Raw genomic sequence first — 22,305 nt, 5'->3', positions numbered from 1 at the left:
TTTTCCTCTCCAGCAGGAATTTCTGCCTCTTCTGCCTTAGTCAGGAGTGTTCCTTGTTGTGGGAGTTCTTTTTATCCAGTTTTCAGTTTTCAATCCGGGATAATTTTTCCAAAAATAGTTGTAACCTGGTTGTGTTCATGGGAGGAGATGACTTCAGAGTCTGCTTACACCGCCATCGCGATGAGATCTCGCCAGTGCACAATTTAAAACTTATGAGTTGTGTATTTCTGGAATTTTCCACTTAATATTTTTGGACCGTGATTGACTGCAGGGTAACTGAAACTGCGAACAGCGAAACCATGCATAAGAGGGGGACTACTGTCCTTCGAGACTGATCTGATGTATCTAACATACAGGGACAATAGGATAATGGATATGGTTAGTGTTTATGCAAAACAAAACAAAGAAATTAACATAAGTGCAAGAACAGGTACAAAGGCTACCTCCCAGAAGAGCCACAGGTCAGTGATTCTGACTGAATCCTGTTCAAGGAATCAGTCTTTTTCCCTTTTTTCCCAGCTTTATTGAGATATAATTGACATACAACATTGTGTAAATTTAAGGTGTACAAAGTGTAGATTTGACACACTTATATATTGCAAAATGCTTATACCGCCATAGCATCAGCTAACAGCTCCATCATGTCATATATTACCATTTCTTTTTTGGGGTGAGGACACAATATCTACTCCTTTAGCAACTTTCAAGTATATAATACAGTACTGCAGTTTCTATAATCACCATGCTGTCTGTTAGGTCCACAGAACTTATTTATCTTATACTTGGAAGTTTGTACTCTTTAACCAACACCTCCCCTTTTCCCCCACTCCCCCATCCCTGGTAACCACCATTCTACTCTCTGTCTCCAAGAGTTTAGCTGTTTTAGATTCCATGTATAAGTGACATCACACAGTATGTCTTTCTCTCTCTGACTTTTTTCACTTAGCATACTACCCTCAAGCTTCGTTCATGTTCATGCAAATGGCACAATTTCCTTCTTTCTCATGGCTTAACAATATTCCAATCATCTTCCTATCCTATCACATCTTCTTTATCCATTCATCCATTGACAGACTTAGGTTGTCTTCATATCTTCGCTATTGTAAATAATGCTGCAGTGCACAATATCCTGTTTTCATTTCTTTTGGGTGTATACCCAGAAGTGGGCTTGCTGGATCATATGGTAGTTCTATTTTTAGTTTTTTAGGGAACCTACATGCTGTTTTCCATAGTGGCTGCACAAATTTCCATTCCCACCAACAGTGCACAAAGGTTCTCTTTTGTCCACATCCTGCCAGCACTCATTTCTTGTCCTTTGATGATCACCGTTCTAGCAGGTGTGAGGTGATATCTCGTTGCGGCTTTGATTTGCATTTCCCTGATGATTAGTGCTGTTGAGGACCTTTTTATATCCTATTGGCCATTTGTTTGTCTTTTTTGGAAAAATTTCTATTCAGTTCCTCTGCTCATTTTCTAACCTGATTATTTGGTTTTTGCTATTGGGGTAAATGAAGTCTTTGTATATTTTGAGTATTAACTCCTTATCAGATATATGATTTACAAATATTTTCTCTCATTCTGAAGGCTGCTTTTTCAGTTCATTGATTGCCTCTTCTGATGTGCTTTGAGATTGATGTCGTCCTACTTGTTTATTTTTGCTTTTGTTGCTTGTGCTTCTGGATGTCATATCCAAAACATCGTTGCCAACACCAACATCAAGAAGCTTTTTCCCTATGTTTCCTTAGTAAGTCCTTAACATGAGGGCCTGGACAACAGTCAGAACAACAAAAAAATGAATGTTCTCCCTGTTTTCCCAACATATGCACACACATACTCATTCCCATACACTTTTCAATATTACTCTTGTAGTTTACAAAAATATTCATTTGTATGCTAAGGATGAATCTATCAAAGAGATAACTGTGAAATTATGTTATTATTGGCAGAGGTATCATCCTAGGAAAATACCACAAAAAATTTAACACAAACATAGAGTTAGTAATAGAAGTTTTCTAGAATAATGAGGACCCATGTGGAATCGCTGAAGGTGAGATGATAGAGAGATGAAAACTTTATCTTTCACTTTTGTCACTGCTGCTAAAAAATGGTGGTGATGAAGTGGAAAATGTAAGGACTGTGGAGTCAAACAGGCCTGAATTCAGATCTACACTTCATCATTTTCCAGCTGTGTGACCTGTAGAGTATCTTAATCCCTGGTGTTCAGGTTCCTTGTCTGCAAAACAGGAATAATTATACACATATCTGGAAGTGGCTGTGTGAGTTGACGTATAAAATACCTTTCACCTTCTCTGACCCACAATGGCCCTTCAATAATCGCTGAGCGCCTAAAGAAGAACGTTTGCTCCACTCGTAGGAGAGGATCTCTAAGGCAATGAAAACAACTCTCTAGTTAGGAAATGTGGTGTCTAGGTTTCAGCAGAAACACTTAGGAGAAATTGCTACTACTAGGTTCTCTTCTAAAAGGGGATTTTTGAATGTGAGCTTGTTTTACGTTTTGGTTAAACTGATAACGTGTTAAATGTAGAATATTTGGAAAGCAAAGAAAGATCAGAAATGAGCTAAGGGGAATCCCCTTAGGTACCACTTACTCCCCAATCCCTAGTTGACTGGAAGGATTTCTTAGTTCTTAGGAGGAATTCCTAGGAAGGATGGTGCCCTACTGAGGCTGGAGTTGGACTCAGACACCAGCAAATCCCCATTGTGTCACCCTCCTGCTTTTGGGCACCAAACAGCCAGTGTAGACTTCTCAGGTGTTAGATTGGGAAAACAGCTCCCAAATGAACTGGGCTCTGGGTTCCAATCCTGACTCTACCACTTATAACTGTGATTTGGGAAAGCTACTTAGCCTGTCTGTATCTCAGTTTCCATGTATGTAAAATGAGAAGAAGACAGTTTCTATCCACTTCATGAAGTTGTGAGGATTAAGTAAGATAATACATGTAATGTAGCAAGGATGATGATTGGGACATTGTGAGTACCAAATGGGTAGTAAGTAGTCAGGTGGTGCTGGTTATAGTAGTTGATGTTTTCATCTTGATCCATGACAAATTTGTAAATCTTGACTTCTGTATCCTGGTTGTTTCCTCATTAAGGAAAAACTACGCCAACTACGAGATTGCATTATTGGGAACAGGCCAGAGGAAGAAAATGTCTTTGGTAAGTAAAATTTGCCTAGTATTCAAAAATGTTAGTAATGAAGTGGAAAATGCAAGGACTGTGCAGTCAAACAGGCCTGAATTCAGATCTACACTTCATCACTTCCCAGCTGTGTGACCTGTAGAGTGTCTTAATCCCTGGTGTTCAGGTTCCTTGTCTGCAAAACAGAATAGTTATACACATATCTGTAAGCGGTTATGTGAGTTAACGTATAAAATACTTTTCACCTTCTCTGACCCATAATGGACTTTCAATAAACACTAGTTACTTTCTTTCCTTTGATTTCCCTGTAAGTTGCAAATAAGATAATTCTGTTCCAGTTTTTTTATATCAGTCATTATATAAAGTATTGAATTATTAAGGAGTCATACTTTTTTAATAAAGTAGAATATTCTCAATATAATCAGTTAGCACAATTGTCCACATGTGGATCATTTTAAATTGTAAATCTCAGGTTGCTTTCTCCTGCAGCTAGTGTGCCTGTTGGTGATGAGATTCCCCTTGCTAATAATTAACAATTGCTCTCAGGGGGAGAAAAGACTCATTTTAATGTTAACATAAACCAAACATTATTAAGATGGTAAATCTTCTCCAAAGATAAACAACACATTCCAAAATTGAGAATAAATTATGTTGCCATTATCTGACCATTCTTTCCCCCATCCCTATCCCTGCATAGATCATTAAAAACGAACAACCACTAGCAAAACTGCAAAACTTGAAAGTTTCCATCCCTTCCGTTTTCAATAATATTGCAAAGCTTTCAGTTGGTGCTTCATGTTGAAATGCACCCTGTTAAAATTCATTTTCTTTTCAAATATTGGGTAGTTATCTGCTTTTCCATAGAGAGTTCTTTAAGATCTCTTAGATGTTTTCTATAGCTGAAATATACTTTCTAAAATAACTAAGATCATAAACACAGGACTAATTTACAGATAACTGACTTCTACAGTTATGTATTCTAATGTGAAATAAGATTCAGATTTTAACAAAGTATAAAAATAGAAAATATGTTAATAATTTTGCTTAGGAACCTTAACTAGTAGTAGCTAATTTTTATTGACTATCTACTATATGCTTAATATTATCTTATTTGTTCTTACAATAACCCTTTGAGGTAGGCATTAGTCCCAACTTATAAATAAGGAAACTGAGACTCTGCGAAACTAAGAAGCCCAAAGGCACACAGATTAGAAACTACAGCCTATTTCTATTTGAAGCCAAAGTCAATGCTCTTAACCATTCCATTAGGAATCAACTAGTTCCCCTTCCAATCAAAATGGAATGAGTAGTACCAACAAATACTCCCACTGGACAGAACACTAATACTTGGCAAAAATATGAGGCAACTGATTTCAGAGAGTGGATAATGGGCAGCCTAGGACTATAATCCCAGAGATGAAGTTTATGAGGAGGCTCTCACGATTGCCCAGGAGATGGATTTCCTGCCTACAATCTGTGCAAAGCAAGGCAGTCTTGTCGAACTGAAAAGGCAAAGATCAAAGGTCAGGGCAGCCAAAACTGCTGGAATGTATGTGATGGGTCATTGAAAAGGAGGTAACTGTGCAGAGAGGTAGCCCCGGAGGGAGTGAGGGACTCCACAAGCCGGTGGCTGAGAAGTGAGCTGTACAGGTGCAGGGCAAAAATCACTCAAGACATACAAGACAGCAGCTTCTGGGCATTGAAAGCAGAACAGGGACACTAGAGTTTGAGCAGAGCCAGGAAAAAGCTGTTCTGGGAATGTTTGAGTTCCTGCCCTGCCGAGACGGAAAGATCTCCTTATACTTTATCAAATCACCTGGCATCCCGCTATGACATCCAAGAGATTTAATGAGTAAGGACCATGATTTAGAGTAAAACCTACTCTAGAGCTGCCCTAATAAAGCCTAAAACCAAGCCCCGACAAGATCCACATGGAAGACAATTTGTGGGCTCAGACCCACTGAGGGCCTTAGAAAACCCCTTGGGCTTTCTATAGGTCAACACTGAAAAAAGCATGAAGTCAAGACTACAGAAGTTCATGCCAGTAATCAAACTGCTTGCTAAAATTAGAGTCTATACTTATCAGAGGAATATAACAGAATCCAGAATATATAACATATTTTCTGTGATGTCAAGTATCAATTAAAAGAAAAAAAGAAAATATACAAAGATATAGGAAAATATAATTCATAGACAAGAAAAAGAAAGCCATCAATAAAAACTGAAACTGAGATGGTCCCATTATTGATCTTAAAGCAGCCAGTATAAACATAATTAAATTAATGAAAAATATGGTTTTAAGTGAATAAATAGGGAATCTCAGAAGAAAAACTGAAACTATATAAAAGAACCAAAGGAAACTGTAGAAATTAAAATTACAATAAAAGAAGTGAAAAATTTATCAGATGAGCTTATCATCAGATTGGATAAAGCAAAACTAAGAGTTAATGAACTTGAAGACAGATCAAGAGAAATTATCCAATATGGTGAACAGGGAGACAAAAAAACTAAAAATGAACAGAGCATCAGGGACACACAGGACAATAAAACACAGTCTAACATACTTGTAATTACAGTGCCAGAGGAGAAAAAAGTGAGTTTGGGACAAAACATTTTAAAAGAAATGATGGCCCAAAACGTGATAAATTTAATGTAAACCACCAGCATACAGTTCCAAGAACTTCAAAAGTCCCCAATTAGCATAGCTGTTAAGAGAACTACATCTAGATAACTCCTAGTCCAACTGCTTCAAGCCAAGGTAAAGTGAAATTCTTGAAAGTAACCAGAGAAAAAAAAGACACGTTACATATAGAGGAAAAAGAATAAGAATATTCTCTAATTTCTTATCAGAAACAATAAAATAAATACTAGAGAATGTCATATAGGATAAAGGAGATATTAATTAACAGAAATTCAGATCCACACCAAGGAATAAAGATCACTGAAAATTACACAAAGCATGTAGATATAAAACATTATGTTTTCTTTCTTCTCACACATTATTTCAAAGACAAGTGTTTAAAGCGAAATAATAGCACTTAAGTTGGGGATTAAAACATATGAAGAAGGAAGAGGTATGAAAACAACCACACAAAGACAGAGGGTGCAGATAAGTGGACTTCTGTGGTCACAAAATGTTTATACGGTGAAGCTCAAAGTCTGGAATGTAAAGAAAGGTATAAAGAAGAGGAAAGGATAAGGCGGGAAGGATGAGGTAAAGAGGTCCACTCCTGCTAAGTTAAGGATGCATATTTTAGTTATAAAGCCATCACTAAAAAGTAAAGAAGAAACTAATAGAGGAAATAAAATAAAATGGAGCACTAAAAAGCTGTTTGAATCACCAAAAATAAAGCAGGATAGTAGAAAAAGAGGAGCAAACAAAATGGATAAGTAAAAAATCAAGAACAAGATGGTAGCATGAAACTGAGACACATCAATAATTATGTTAAATGTAAATGGATTAGATATTTCATCTAGAAGGTAGACATTTTCAGTTAGGGTAAAAAAGCAATACCCAAATTTATGCTGCCTAAAAGCTATGCATTTTAAATAGAAGACACAGAATTTTCCATGCGAACGGTAAGCATAGGAAAGCTGGCATGGCTATATGGATATAAGACAAGATAAATTTCAATACAAAGAGTATTATAAGAGATAGAAGAAGCTGTTGCAAAATGATAAAAGGGCAATTCACTAGGAAGAAATAAAAATCCTAAATATACTTTATCTTGCATATGTATTTATGCATTTTTTAAAAACTCATGTAGCAAAATTGGACAGTACTCAGAGATGTTTTCACCTCTTTCTGAGTAGCTGACAGAATAAATGGACAAAAGTCAGTAACAACACAGAAGATCTAGACAACACTTATCAACTAACTGGACCCCTAATTGACACTTACAGAAGAAGACATCAAAAAATTCAGAATACATGTTTGTTTAAGGTGTACACGGAAGGTTCACCAAGACAGAACACATGTTCAGCTAGCAAAAAAGTTTCAACAAATTTCAAAAGATTCAAATCTTCAGAGTATGTTTTCTGAAAGATTCAGTCTTCTCAATCTTACATTCTCTTACCAAAATGGAAATAAATTAGAATTTAAGAAATTAGGAAAAATCTCTCAAAATAGATAAGAATTAAATACAGCATTTCAAAATATCCCATGGGTCAAATAAGAAATCACAGGAAAATATTTCAACATGAATGATAATGAAAATAGAACATATCAAAATTTGTGGCATGCAGCTAAAATAGTAGTTAGAGGTAAATTTATGGCTATAAATATTATAGCAGAAAAGATGAAAAGCTTAAGATCAATGATCTAAATTTCGCTTTGGGAACCAGAAAATGAACAGCAAACTAAATCCAGAAAGAGGTATGAGGGAAAAAATAATAAACATCAGATCAAACATCAATGAAAAATGAAAGAGATGAACAATAGTGAAAATAAAAAATTAGTGATTTGAAAACAACTAAAATTGATAAGCCAATGGCAAAATGATCACGGATAAAAGAGAAAACAAGAGTTACCTATATCAGGAAAATAAAGTGAGGCTATCACAACAGATCCTACAGACTTTAAAAAGATACTAAGAAAATATAATTAATTTTTGGCCAATATATTTAACAACTTAGACAAAAAGGGCAAATTAATTAAAAGACAAAACTGACTCAACAAAACCCTACACTATCTGAGTGTACTTCTTTGTATAGTTCTAACTTTTAGAACTTTGTTAATATTTCATATATTCAACAAACAAAGATGGGGCTGGGAAGGGGGCAAAATGGAATATAAGCAGGAGAATTTGAAGCTAGTGGTATTATGAATAAATAACATATTCACACTGAAGGGAGATAGAAAAAAAAAACTAACACATAAATTTAGAAAACAGTATATTCTAAGGATAAAAATAAAGGAAAAAACAGTATATATAAAAATGGTATTCTATACTTCAGTTAGTAGAGCTTATTTCTCTACCGGGATATAGTTTAGCAATTTCAAAACAACTTTATGTGTGTTCTAGGGCTGAGTAAACAAATAAATGTGTATGGATAATGAAAGCCAGATCTCCTTTTGTCAGAGAAAGGAATTACAACTGAGAAAGAAAGAAGGTTGGAATGAATCTTGTGGTGTTGGCCTGGAATCAGAGGTTAAAGTATAACAACTCATGGCTATTAACATGTATTACAGGTAGATACAGAAATATAGTTGTAAGTGTAAACTGTACATTTCCTTGGCTCTGTCTGCTGAAGGGACCTAGAAACAATGACAGCCCAGCACCGATGGGCACTTCCAGCACCTAGATCTTAGTTTACAAAAACAAAGGGCCAATAGGCTTGTGAAAATATGCTCAACACCATTCATCATCGGGAAAATGCAAATTAAACTACAACGAGATACCAATACACGGGTATAATGGCTAAAATTTTAAAATATTGTCAAAATTAAATGATTAAGACATGGAACCACTGGACGTGCATTGCATGCGCTGCTGATGGGAGCATAAACTGGTGTGATGACTTTGGAAAAGTGAAGTGTGGACTTACTATCCAGCCTAGACAACCCACTCCTAGGCATTTTGTCCAAAAAAAATGAAAGCATATGTGCATCCAAAGACTTGCTTACAAAAGTTCATAGCAGTTTCATTTATAATAGCAAAACTGGGAACAAGCCAAATGTTCTATAGAAGAATGCATAATTACATTGTGGTATACTCATACGATGGAATACTACTTAGCAATAAAAGAGAATATCTATTGTTATACACCACAACATGAGTGATCTCACAGATATGACACTGAGTGAAAGATGGCGGACAAGAGGAGTACGTACTGTAAGATTCCCTTTGTCTGCAATTCCGGGTAGAGCTAATCTCTAGAGACAGACTCAGATCAGGGGTCACCAAGGGTGGTAATGATGTGAGGACTGACGTAAGAGGGCACGAGGGAATGTCCTCTATCCTGACTGGGGTGATAGGCACGTGGCTGTATAGATTTGTCAAAACTCATCAACCTGTACTCTTACAAATGTCTGAATTTTACTGTATGTAGCTATTCCTGAATAATGTTAATTCCAAAAGAGAATGGAGTAGCTCAGGCTAAAAGAATATCAAAGCAGAGCAGCAAGCTTTTACTGTGTCAAATGTATCTAAAATCAAAATACCTTGGGACAAGTGTTGGGAGGAAAAAAGACTAAAGTAATAAAAGACATGGGTTCACACTCAGTGGCCAGAGGTTAGTATTCTTTAAATCAGACTGTGAAACTTCATAGTCGCCTCAAAGACCAGAAGTAGTCAACCAATAAACAGAAGAGAGCTTAGGAGAAATATTGGGCAAAACTCAGTAGAATGTGCTTTTTTTTTTTTTTTGTCTTCTAGATAAGCTCACCATTGTGCACCATCCAAATGGTAAGTTTTTAGTATTTACTGAAGAATTTTGGATTAAAACAAAGCAGTTAGTACACCAATTTAAATATTAATGTAAACCTAATATGATTGGGCAGGTCAGTGTAAAACTCACATAGATTTTATATTTACGTGCAAAACCACTTGGCATCCAACATAGACATGCAGTGAATCCAGAGCAGCAATGCTAGAGGTACTGTGATGTGGGAACGGAGGATGTGCTTCCAATTCTGATCGACCTGGCTCTTCACGGCTCACTAGTTGTGACCCTTGGCAAGTCACTTAAGTTCTTTAGGCCTCAGTTTCCTCGTATGTTAAAATGTAGATAAGAATTCTGCTGTGGGGAATTGTTCTAAGACTGATGATGGTATATGGAAATGGCAGCTGATGATAGAGCTATTGATAAGTGGGAGTTACTGATGGAGCAAATGAAAGCACAGCAACGCTTGAGAAAGTGGTTCCCTTTAGTGCGATGGGGAGGAATGTGTGCAGCACGTTGCGAGGGCACAGAGGAACTGGAGGCCAGCTAGGGAGCTGCTGGATAAGCCAGAAGCAGCTGTCAGGCCTGAGCCTCAGCACTGACTGTGGGAATGCGAAGCACTTCAACCCCATGCGGGGCTGGAATGAAAAACGGAAAGCCTATGGTACAGGCAGGAGGGGCAGGTAGCATGGGCCAATGGGGATAGGAGGAGCCAGGTCTCATACAAATGTGCTCTGCGATTGGCTGATCCTGGTAAGCGGGGAAAAGAAAAAGGAGATTATTACTCAAAGGTGTTGGATTGTTTCTGAGCTGAACCAACTCCTCAGTGTCCTAACCAAGTCAATCTGTATGGGTAGGAGAAATTCAATGCATACTTGCCAAGGATGCCTTTTCAATATGCCCTTTTTATCTCTTTAGTAATTTTTCTCTTTACTCATGTGCTACTCTTTGCACATATATATTTTGTAAGTGCTGAATAAATGAATCATTAAATGTCTGAATGACTGAAGAGATAGTAACAGAGTTTGTATTTCTAGGTAATGAAAGTGTCCACAATGAAAATATGTCACATAGCATGCCCTTCGGCAATAAGGTAGGTTGTGTTTATCTTAATTTTTATAAAATGCAAAAAGAAGAACTTCCTTTTTTTTGAAAAAGAACGTAAGAGCCTTCTATCCTGATTATGCTTTGAAGCATTCGATCAAATATGAACAAAATAGGTTACATAGGCATTTGTGTGCAAAATCCATGAGCACTAATTGAAAGAAGTAAAGCAAAGAAGGAACTCAAAGGAAAAAGGCACCAAGATGAAAGTGTGTCTGAATTCACCATGGTCAGACCCAATAAATCTCAGAACAGTTATGAGTACATCTCCTTTAGCGATAGCAATACAGTGTGTCTATTTGAACCACAATGTATATAGCCCCTGGAGCCTAGTTATAGGAAAAAATATCGTGCCCAAATATCGTTCATGTAAATATGCATTACTTTACATTATAAAGTTAACTGAAAATAAATTGCTAACAAGAAGCCAAAAATAACATTAAGCAAAGACAGCAGCAATTGAAAACCAAGACCAGTTCAAGACGACACTGATAATGTCCTGAGCACAAACTTTTCTTCATAAAAATCATATTATTCCAACCATCTACATATGTGATGTACGAAATTTGCACTTTTAGCCAGGGGCATGTGGCAGCCGTATTTCTTGCTAAAATCCAGAATTAGAGCCCTGGGTAAGTTTTCATAGTGAACCCATTTTAGTTTACCAAATTTTAGTAACCCTTTAGGTTCTCTTATGTTTCAAGTAAATCATAAGTAATCGTAGAAGTCATTCACCCTTAAGAAATGATTGAAGTATTTGCATTCTGGATCATTCTATGACCCACCCAGGAGCTATAGACTAATGAGCCTGCAGTATATAGACTCATTAGACTCACTGGACTGTAGCAGAATTGTTGGGTGCTGCCTAGGCCCAGGAGTTTATGAAAATATCTTTGCCAGACACAGACCCTTCCACGGCATCTGGAGCGCCACAAGCCCGGCATTTTTGTTTGAGAGCAAGATTTTGGATAAGAGGAAAACCATGCAAATTCCACTGCTCGCGCTATTCTCCCTCGAAATGGGAATCAAATTTGAACTCCAGGACTGCGTTGCGGTTGAGTTCTGTAGTGGTTCTTTCCTTTTAAGATGGAGGATCGTCTTGCCCGTTGCCTCCACCACGGTGTTTTGCCGTGACTGTGAAAGGCTGCTATGACTTCGTCAAGTTTCTTTGTTCAGCCTTAATATGGAGAAATGCTAGCTCTTTATCTTTTTGATTTTTTTCCTTAGCTTCCTGCTCGACTCCAAGTTGAAAAGGAATTTGGCTTCTGTTGCAGGAAGAATCACTGAGGAAGGTAAATATCAGCTGTATTTTTTAGAACCTAGAGCGGGCGTACTGGGGACTTGAAGGAATCATTTGTCTAGAAAACAGAATACTTTAAATATTTCATTATCTTCTTCTGAAAGGGTAAACATATGTATTTTTCAAGCTAAAGGTGATTGTTCCTTAGGAAGATTTATGTACAGGGGTGATTTTATGCTAGCTAATCAATTTCGATTGATGATCCATTATTCCCTAATACATTTCCTGTGATCTCATTTTCAGGTTATTATATGAATGAAATGCAAGAATCTGCAGACACTGTGCTCCCTGGGTGAAGCAAGCTTGCATTTGGACTGCCTGCTGTCTTCAGGGCAAATCTGTACTCTGCAGGCAAAAGCAGTCCTCTGGCTTTCCGCATTTGTTGTGGCCACAATTTATTGGCATTGTACCTGCCTTGGATGGGTATATAGAGATTAAAATTGAATGCCATAGAGCAATTGCATTCTTTGAAAATTCTTGCATTTTACAGTGCACTTTGCCACTGAGGCAGCTATGTCCCATTTTGAAAATTAAAGGAAAACGAGAGCAGAGGAGTAAATGCTCTGGAGCAAAGTTATTTGGCCTGTTTGAGGCACTAACCTTGAGAGTGTACTCCTCCCATCCTTAGAATAAACCATGATAATACAAATTTGTTTAGGACATATTTGCCTTTTAAACGGTTGGTCCATTTTCTGAATTTCTCGCATTCAAAGCTCTAATTATTATTGTCACATCATGTGTGCAGAAACCTCCCCTTATTTAGTGCTTATTTGCATATAACCCTGAGAACATTCTATCTTTCATTACTCATTTTAATATACATTTCTATAACCCCTATTCCTTATTAAAAGGCTTCCAATTTCCTCAACTTGTTTTTTGGAAACAATTTACTAGCCCAGAATAGAATGCAGTTTTACCATTCTGTGATTTCCATGCACAATTTCTGCAAATAAAATGAATGTTTAAAGCTATATCTGACTTTTCAAAATCAATACGTAAGAATTAACCACTAAATTCGCCTGCCTACCAGTTTGCAGAGAGAAGTCTACCAAAATTTAAAAAAATAAAATAAACGTGATTAATTTCACCATGTAGAGCCCATAAGGTAAACACAAACAATTTTTTCTGGCAATGTCTATTTAAAGTGGGTCTGCCAAACATTGATCATAGGTTTCTCAAGACTGTGAACATTCTCAAATAAGCTCAAGTTTTACAAAATAATACATTAGTTGGATTAATCCCTAAGAGAAGGTGCTATTGATTATCACATTTGTAAATTCAGTCCATAGTTTCACACCCAAGCTTTCAAGAAACCGCATGCCCTTCCACACAGTGAGGGCCCGCCTTTGTGGACTGTCCCACCCAAAGAGTTAGGAAAAGCAATAGGAAAACTGACTGCTTTCCATCATTTTCTCCATCTATAAAATTGAAATATATGTATCCATCTCTAAAGTAAGAACTCCCATATTGACCTAGGACTGATGCCTACAGTTCCACCATTGGCTTTCTTATTAAAAATGCGCCATCCATGGGGCTGGCCCTGTGGCCGAGTGGTTAAGTTCGCGCGCTCTGCTGCAGGCGGCCCAGTGTTTCGTTGGTTCGAATCCTGGGCGCGGACATGGCACTGCTCATCAAACCACGCTGAGGCAGCGTCCCACATGCCACAACTAGAAGGACCCACAAGGAAGAATATACAACTGTGTACTGGGGGGCTTTGGGAGAAAAAGGAAAAAAATAAATAAATAAAAAAAAGCGCCATCCAGTGACAGGTAAAATCTCAACTTCCCTCATTATAAAGCAATTAGATAGCTTCTTACCTGAGACCCAGTTAAGGGTGGGAGCAGGGATTCAAGTCTTTACCATAGACAGAAATCTCAAATCAGGGCCTCCAAATCCTCGCCTTATGAACCGGGCTAACTAGAATCAAACCCTGGCAAAAAGTGCCCTTAACAGCCTCTTTCCCTAGCCACTCTGGCTCTTGAAATCTTACTACTTTGTCATCACAAAGAAACATGGACAAAGAAACCTAAAAACAACCGAGGGCCTCCTCTAATTCCTTTCCCGCGGCTCCTCTCCATCAGTGACTGACTGGGCTTTGCCAGAGGGAGGACCATGGTTAGAGAAGGTCAGAGTTGGGGGTCAGGAGGAGTCCATATCATAGCTGTTGAATGGAAAGAAGAGATGAAAAGTAGAGAAGTGCAAAGGCAGAGGAAGGGTCATCCCAATTTAGGAATGATCCCAAATAAAAATGCTCCATAGGGAAGCAATATTTTTTAATCTCCAGGCTTCATCCCTAACATGTAAAAATACTGTCCCTCAAATTTAAGCCACATAACCGAAACTTTGCCTTAGTGATGGAAGAGATCAGAGGACAGGGGCAAAGGGACAGGGAAGTAAACTAGAAAGATGTGAACTTTCCTTAGAGGTTTGAGGCATTTCTCAAGGAACCATAGTCACTGCCAGAAAGAAAGGGCCTACCTGGGAGATCTTATGAAGATCTCTGCTGAATCTAGAAGCCTGAACAGCTAATATGCCTTATCTTTCCCATCATCCCTTCCTCAGATAAGATTTGTTCCTACGCCATTCCTCCTAACTTTAGGCAAGAGTCAGCTCCTCCCTCAGGTTCTTAAATTTACCAGGATTCTGACTTCTAGATAAATTTGAACTGGTACTGAATATTATCAAAGGAGTTTTATGTTTAATATTAATTCCCTTCTTTTCTACCTACTCAATTCTATAAGATAATAAAGAAGAAACATCGAGACAAACGGTTCTCAAATGAGGCAATGCTGCTCTCCTTGCCCTGGACATTTGGCAATATCTGAATTTGGAGACATTTTTGATTGTCCTGACTATGGAGAAGGTATTCCTGGCATCTCATGTGTAGAGAGAAGGGGTGCGAATAAACACCCCATAATACACAGGACAAAGAATTCTCCAGTCCAAAACATCAAATGTGCCAAGGTTAAAAAACCCTTATCTAGACTATAAAGTAAAATGGGATTAATCCTTAAGGAATGTTGTTAAAATAAAAAGTTAACTTTATACAGAATTTTCTGAAAGTGGAAACCCCTTTGATAGCGTAGATGAGCATCTTTATTTTGAAGTGCATGTGGCTTAAGTTTAAAGGGATCATTGAAAACTCCAAAGAATGGGTAACTCTAATACATTTTCATAAATTAACCATTAGATTTCTCTACCAATGGAGACTGCAATTCTTAGACAATGAGACTCTTCTCAGGATTTTTCTAATGAGAATGACCTTGTAACTTGAATCATTATTCTATCCTATTTGTACACTATCTGCTCATCTGAATTCCTTCTTGTTTCCTATAATGCTCAAGGGGTCTGATTTTAATAACTTGGACTTACCTGAATTTTACTGCGAATTGCTTTCTAAACGGGTAAATATTAGGAGAGAGAGCTGCATCATGAGCCTGGCCTAGCGGGTCCCAGCAGAATAGTGCAGAGCTGGTATGAGGCCCTATTTTCAGCCTTTTCTGTAGCTGTACCTGCCGGCCACATTCGTTGGCCTGCCTTATTTTGTGAGACTGACCTTTAAAGGCAGGGACTATCACACAGAAGACAGCAAAAAGCGAGATTCTCAATACACTAGACTTCAAATTTATAAATTACAGTGTATGATTTTCTCAATATTCTCATCTTCAAAATGCAGATAATATTGCTTCTTACATAATTTTATAGATATTAAATGGCATTGTGCATTTAAATGAACAGTGCAGTACTGCATTCAAAAGTGTAAGCTTTGAGGTAAGACTGACCTAGTTTGAATATTGGCTCAGCTCTGTCCTAGCTGTGTAAACTAAGCCAGTTTTTCAGTCTCCCTGAGCCCTATTTAATCATCGGTAAGATGGGGGTAATAATACCAACGTTAGCATAGGTTGTTTGAGAAGTAAATGTAAGGAGATCGTTTAATTAATTAATCATCCAAAGAGGACAGGTTGATGGTATAAGGGGAGTAGCATTAATAAGTACAATGGAGAAGCAGGCATCGGCTGGGACTACCTCAGGCATAAGGTGGGATATACGGTCACTCTACTTACATGAGACCTAAGTACTTAGAACACTTTGGCTTGGAGTAAATGGTCAATGAAGATAGTTTGCAAAAAATAATCCTCTTTGTAATGTGAATACTGTGTGATACACTAGGTTGGCATGTTATCTGACTGGCTCTTCGGCACAGCCTTACAGTGTATGTCAAATCCACATCATTATTAGAAAAACCAATGATTGCAAAACGTTGAACGACTATGGGAATCACCCATGCACGTCAGAAGCCTCAAGTGGAAAAAGCCATCAACGGTAAGGTGCTACAGCAGTGCCGTCCACACTGTGTTACAGAGAACCCACGGGTACTGCATTAAGAAAGGGGTCTGCGATCAAGTGAGTTCGGAAAGTGCTATGTATTTTAGTTCCTTCTAGAATAGCATAGTAGACATCCAAGTATTAAAGACTAACTCTGCAAGAAAGAAATACTGCCTTACATTTTTTGTATATGGAAGCTAGCCTCGTTTTCCTCTTAGTGGAAAAAGAAACACTGACGGACGGATGCTTGCAGCAGTGCTTTGAGAAGGAGCCTGAAACCCGGGTTCCGTGGGAAACTGTGTTAAGATCAGTTAATGATGTTTGCCGTGGATAATGTGTAGGGAGGGGAAGGCAGTGGCGGCATGCGTGATACTTACTTGGCATTCAGGATTTGCACTTGGTTAGCATAAAGTGAAAGATTAAGTTCTGAATTTTGCAAACAGTAAAAGTTAGCTTCAGTCAGAATAAAGATCACTTGTCTTCAAACAAATGATTTAGTTAACATATTTGTGAGTAAAATACTGTAATTTCTGGGGCCGGCTGGGTGGCGTAATGGTTAAGTTCACATGTTCCGCTTCAGCAGCCCAGGGTTCACTGGTTCAGATCCCAGGTGCAGACCTACGCACTGCTTGTCAAGCCATGCTGTGGCAGGCGTCCCACATACAAAGTAGAGGAAGATGGGCACAGATGTTAGCTCAGGGCCAGTCTTCCTCAGCAAAAAAAAAAAGAGGAGGATTGGCAGCAGATGTTAGCTCAGGGCTAATCTTCCTCAAAAAAACAAAACTGTAATTTCTGTTGGATGATTCTTAGTATGTCTTCAAGTCAATGTCAAGCTTGGTTCCACTCAGAATTGGTGAGACATTCAGAGGTACTGTGCATTGAAACGTGTCAAACACTGAAGCGATTTCTGCATCCGTGGAGACCAGTGGGGTAGTTCTGCTCGGATTGCCTTCTGCCTTCTTTTGCAACAGGTGACCCTTAGAGAGAAATTAGCCCTTGGCAAATTAGCCAACAATTTCTGATGGACTGTCTCTTTCGTCTCTCAAGCTGAGCATGGACATGTTAGATCAACTATGATAAAAAGGTGCTGCAATTTAGCCTCCAGAACTTTCTCTTTTCTTCACTTGAGCAAAAGAAAGATGAGGAGTGTGGGGAAGTGTGAACTGGTGCTGTTTTGGCATTCATGCCTGACGTTCCATGAAAGCACCTACAATCACACTGAGGAGTCTTAAGCATCCTTGCAAGACCTTGGCATGTGTTGTAATGTTGCAGGATAAGGTAACTTGGACATGGCAAGTCACGCCCAGTACCTCGCAGATCTTCTGCATCAGCAGACTTGGGAATCCCAGCAGATGACCTGTCATTGACAGTGACACTGGAGCGCGTAAGAACCTTACTTGAGATGACCACGTGTTCTCCTCACCCTGGCTTCCACCTACTGTCATACTGTGACTGAGATGTTTTCATTTTATTTTATCTTATTTTATTTTGGTAAGAATACAACATAAAATATACCCTCTTAAATTCTTGAGTGTACAGGACATTATTATTGAATATAGGTACAATGCTGTACAGCAGATCTATAGAACTTATTTTAACTGAGATATTTATATATATTTCCAATTGGATTTTGGTCACAAATGATCTTTCAGGGTTTAGCAAAACAACCCATCTATGACTGTGAAAACTATATGCTTCTTCACTGTCTTGAAAAAAAATGACAGAAAAGCAGGCATTATGCTTTCCTGAAGAATAAGCCAGTTATTCAACCAGAAAAGCAAATATCCATGAACGTTCTGCTCACGTTTCAGCCTCTGAAATGGCATTCCCATTTCAGAAATAGCAATATTCTTTAGATTATGACGGAAAATTTATTTGAAGAAAAGATTGTTTAAAATCATGAAAAAATGGCAATAGTTTAAGACCAGAGGGAATAGCAAGTGCAAAGGCCCTGTGGCAGAAGGAAACAAAGAGCATCTGAGAACCTAAATGCAGTCAGTACACCTAGAGCACAGAGAGCAAAGGGGAACATAGAGTATGATAAGACTGGACCATGCAGGGCAATATTAAGGATTCTGTTTTTTCCAGAAAAAAAATGGAAATCATAAATGAATTTTTAGTAAAGAAGATGTCATATTTGCATTTTGAAATGAACACTTCAGCTACACTAGGGACAACAAACTGGAAAGAATGTAGCAAATGAGATAGGAATCAATTGTCCAAGTCTAAGCCCTCATCTTTGTTCTTAATTTTGAAGCTACGTGTATTCTGTGCTACATAATGAATTGTCACAAACCTAACAACTTAAAATAACACATTTACTATCTCAGACTTTCCCTGGGTCGCAAATGTGGACACGGCTAGGCTGGGTCTTCTGCACAGGGTCTCACAGGCCCACAGTCAAGTGTCAAGCAGGCTAGATTTTCATCTGGATGCTCAACTAGAGACTGAGGTGCTTCCAGCCTCATTCAAGTTGTCAGCAGAACTCATTTCCTTGTGTCCGTACGACTGAGAGCGTCCCATTTCTCTGGGTGGAGGTCACCCTTGGTCCTAGAGGCCTCATGCAATTACTTGCCACATGGACATCATCAACATGACTGTTTACTCCATTGAGCCCACAGGACGGTCTCTCACCTCAGGGGGGCCCAGTCCCTCATTTCCAGGCTTTCTTCTGATGAGATCAGGCTCATTCAAGATAATAGGCCTTTGTCTTATCTCACAGTCCACTGATTTGGGACCTTAATTACATCCGAAAAACCCCTTCACTTTGCCATGTTCTGTCCTCTAGAAGCAAGTCAAAGGCCCCACCCAGGATGTGGACACGAGCAGGTGGGATCATGGGTGCCACCTTAGGATTTTACCTGCCGTACCACCAATCACTGAAATTTTATATTACAAACCGTTGAAAACAAGCTCCAGGAACCAGTGGGACCTTCCCACACAGATCTTATCCTTACATGTTAACAAGGACATTGCTAAGAGAAGGTTCTCTTCCTTGACCTATCCATGATCCTTCTCCATACTAGCAAACAATTTATGCCATTTCTTCTAGTAACCTACCAAGAAATGAATCCCTTGTATGCCTTTGCTATATTTCAGTAAATTGTAATATCTCCTCTAGGCTCTTCTGGTCCTGTTTCCACCCACATATCCTCTTACATTCATGTTTACCTAGTTCGCTCCAGTGTCACAGCTGCCTCAGGATAGATGCTCATTTGGCCCTGGAAACAAAGAAATGGGAGCCAGCAATGAGCGGTGTGAATAATAAGCTGTCTGTATGCCTTTTTTGAACTTAGCAAGTTTCATTACATTTGCTAATTTAGGATTCTTCCCAGAATTACGCAGACTTGTCATGGGATTCAACACGGCTAACAATGACACCCACAAAACAACCAAAAATTCCAAAAAACTGAAATTTCATCTTCTAACTTAAATCACTCATTCTTTCCCTGGCAATCAAAGTGGTCCTTTAAATTCTCTTTAATATTGGAGAACATTCTTCCTAGAGCAGCCCCGTGGTGAAAATCTAGGAGTGACATACACCCGGACTTGAGTCCTCGCTTCTCTCCTCCCAGCCTTGCTTCCTTCCTTTCCTTCTCTCCCTGCCCCCATCTCTCTCTCTTTGTCTCTCTTTCTTTCTCTCTTTCTTTCCTTTTCCTCCCGTGTGCCAGGCCAGACACTGTTTTAGGTGCTGTGATAAAACATTGAACGAGACAGTCAGGATCTCTACCCTCACAGAGCTTACATTTTAGTAAGGTTTGGGGAAAACAGACAATAAGCGAAGAAACAAAATAACAAATAGAAAATATCAGAAAATGATAAGTGCTATGCCAGAAAACTAAACTAGAGTGGTGAGACAGAAATCGACTCAGTGGCTTCCTCAGTTTAGGTGATCAGGGAAGATGTCTTTAAGGAAAGATGTCTGAGCTACGAACACAACAATTGGCGGGTGTAGCATGCGAAGAGAAGCGAGGACAGCGCTCAAGATAGAGGACCAACCCAGTGTAAAGGCCCCGGGGCAAGAACGAGTGAACTGGGCATTTTCTGAAAATGGAAAGATCAGTTTTATGGAATGAAATGTGTCCCGCGAAAATTCCTGGTGAAGCCCTGAGCCCCACCCCTCCGAACGTATTCAGAGATGGGTCTTTACAGAAGCGTTTAAGTTAAAATGAGGTCATTGGAGTGAGTCCTAAAGCAACATGACTGGCATTCTTATAAGAAGAGGGAATTTGGACACAGACATGTACAGATGGAAGATGACATGAACACACAAAGAGAAAACACCTTCGATAAGCCCAGGAGAGAGGCTTGGAGCAGATATTTTCCTCACAGTCCTCAGAAGCAACCGATGCTGCTGGCACCTTCATCTCCAGTTTCCAGCCTCTCCCAGGATGAGAGACTCAGATGAGTTCATGGTGGTACCTAGGAGCAACGTCATGGAAGAAGTTTGGATTTTATTCCAGGTACAGTGAAAAGCCATTGGAATGTTTTAATCAAAAAAAATGTATTCTCATTGCAGAACAGAGAATGGATTGTAGAGTCAAGAGTAGAGGCAAGATGACCAGTCAGGGTGTGGTGTGGTTTTCACAAGATAATAGCAAGTTTGGACGGGGGTGATAACTGAGGTGACAGAGAGAAGAGGCAGATTTTAGACATATTTTGGTTGTAGAGTCAACAGCACTTGTTGATGAGTTTAACGTGGGGATAAGAAAAAAGAATGAGTAATGCTTGAATTTTTTGATGTGAGCGATTTGGTGGATGATGGTATTTATCAAGATGGAGAAGACAGGAGGATAAGGCTCGGTGGGTTGTATGGCATTGGTCAAGACAATTAATCTCTCGGTTTCCACATGGGCAAAATGGACCTATGAGTAGTGCAATTTCATTGGGTAGTTGTGAAGATTAAATAAGTAATATGAAACACCTAAAACTTGGAAAGTGCTCAGTAAACATTGAATTATCATCATCATCGTCATCATCATCATCATCATCATCATCGTTAGGCAGCTTTCATCTTGAAATACAACAGTTAGGTAAAGCTGGATTCAGTGTCATCAGGGACACTATAAACGAGGTGGTGATATTTCTCTTTGTACTAAATACAGAAACTGAAATTTTATTTAAAAATAAATCTCGGGATTGTACGTTTACAGTCCTTTAATCCATGGGGATCCGTATCCCGTTCTGACGAAGTTAGGTTTCAGCTACCTGTGAAGTTGCCTGTGAAGCTAGAATAGTATGAGGAAGGCGTCCTGACATTTTTGTTCATCTCCCTAAAAACCTGCAGAAGCTACCCCGCTGCTGTGGAGGCTGGCGCGAAGACCCGACTCGTGTTGGTGTCTCTGGTCAATGGGATGCACATTTGAGGGCCTGGTCATCAGCCTCACAAGTCTGAGGCAGTAGCAGTGGCATCTGGGGTGGTGGCAGGCACAGCTGCTTCCTGACCTCTGGATCTTGGCTACAGCAGCCTTCACCTGAAACAACTTCTCTAGCTCTTTGAAAGATTTTATAAGCTCTTAGATCCCTATATTAAATTCCTTTTTGATTGAAATATCTAGAGTGTTTCCTGTTTTCTAAATGGAATTCTGACTGGTACGCTGAGTCGCATCAAGAGCCTAATTTAACCCGGCTTTTCAGTAACTAGAATTTTGTCAAACATTTTTCTTAACTGAAATTTCCGGTCTGTTTACCCTGTTGATCAATTCTCATTTTAGGTGCTTACTTGATGTTTGTTAAATGAGTAAATGTTATCAGGTCATCTCCTGGGTTGCCTGATTCATAAAATAAGACCTTACTCCCCCTGGCATAAGTCCATCTTTCGAATCAATCTAATATGATATTCATCAGAACTGTGAGACATACATTTCTGTGGTTTTAAGCACCCAGTTTGGGATACTTTGTTACAGCAGCCCTAGGAAATATATAATTTAAATTATTACTAATGACAATTATGAGCCATTAGTCTTATTATTTGCTCAAGAAATTCATTATATATCTGTAACACAGAAATCCTTTCCTACATAACTGGTCAT

At 38.8% G+C, this 22,305-nt stretch overlaps 1 protein-coding gene across 19 annotated transcripts in view; it reads left to right on the top strand.

Annotated features, from left to right (window-relative positions):
• Positions 1 to 12,918, top strand: part of BANK1 (B cell scaffold protein with ankyrin repeats 1) — a 313,259-nt gene extending 300,341 nt beyond the window's left edge. For all 19 annotated transcript variants that reach the window (XM_070614152.1, XM_070614164.1, XM_070614161.1 and 16 more), the window contains 5 exons: positions 3,114 to 3,177; positions 9,537 to 9,566; positions 10,581 to 10,636; positions 11,875 to 11,939; positions 12,191 to 12,918. In XM_070614152.1, the coding sequence (XP_070470253.1) occupies positions 3,114 to 3,177; positions 9,537 to 9,566; positions 10,581 to 10,636; positions 11,875 to 11,934 (210 nt within the window). In that variant the 3' untranslated portion in view covers positions 11,935 to 11,939; positions 12,191 to 12,918. The remainder of the gene's footprint in view (positions 1 to 3,113; positions 3,178 to 9,536; positions 9,567 to 10,580; positions 10,637 to 11,874; positions 11,940 to 12,190) is intronic.
• The last annotated feature ends 9,387 nt before the right edge of the window (positions 12,919 to 22,305 follow it).

This window comes from Equus przewalskii, chromosome 3 (genome assembly GCF_037783145.1).
Source record: "Equus przewalskii isolate Varuska chromosome 3, EquPr2, whole genome shotgun sequence".
Taxonomy (NCBI): domain Eukaryota; kingdom Metazoa; phylum Chordata; class Mammalia; order Perissodactyla; family Equidae; genus Equus; species Equus przewalskii.
Note: the sequence above shows the minus strand (reverse complement) of the source record. Positions and strands in the feature narration are given on the sequence as shown.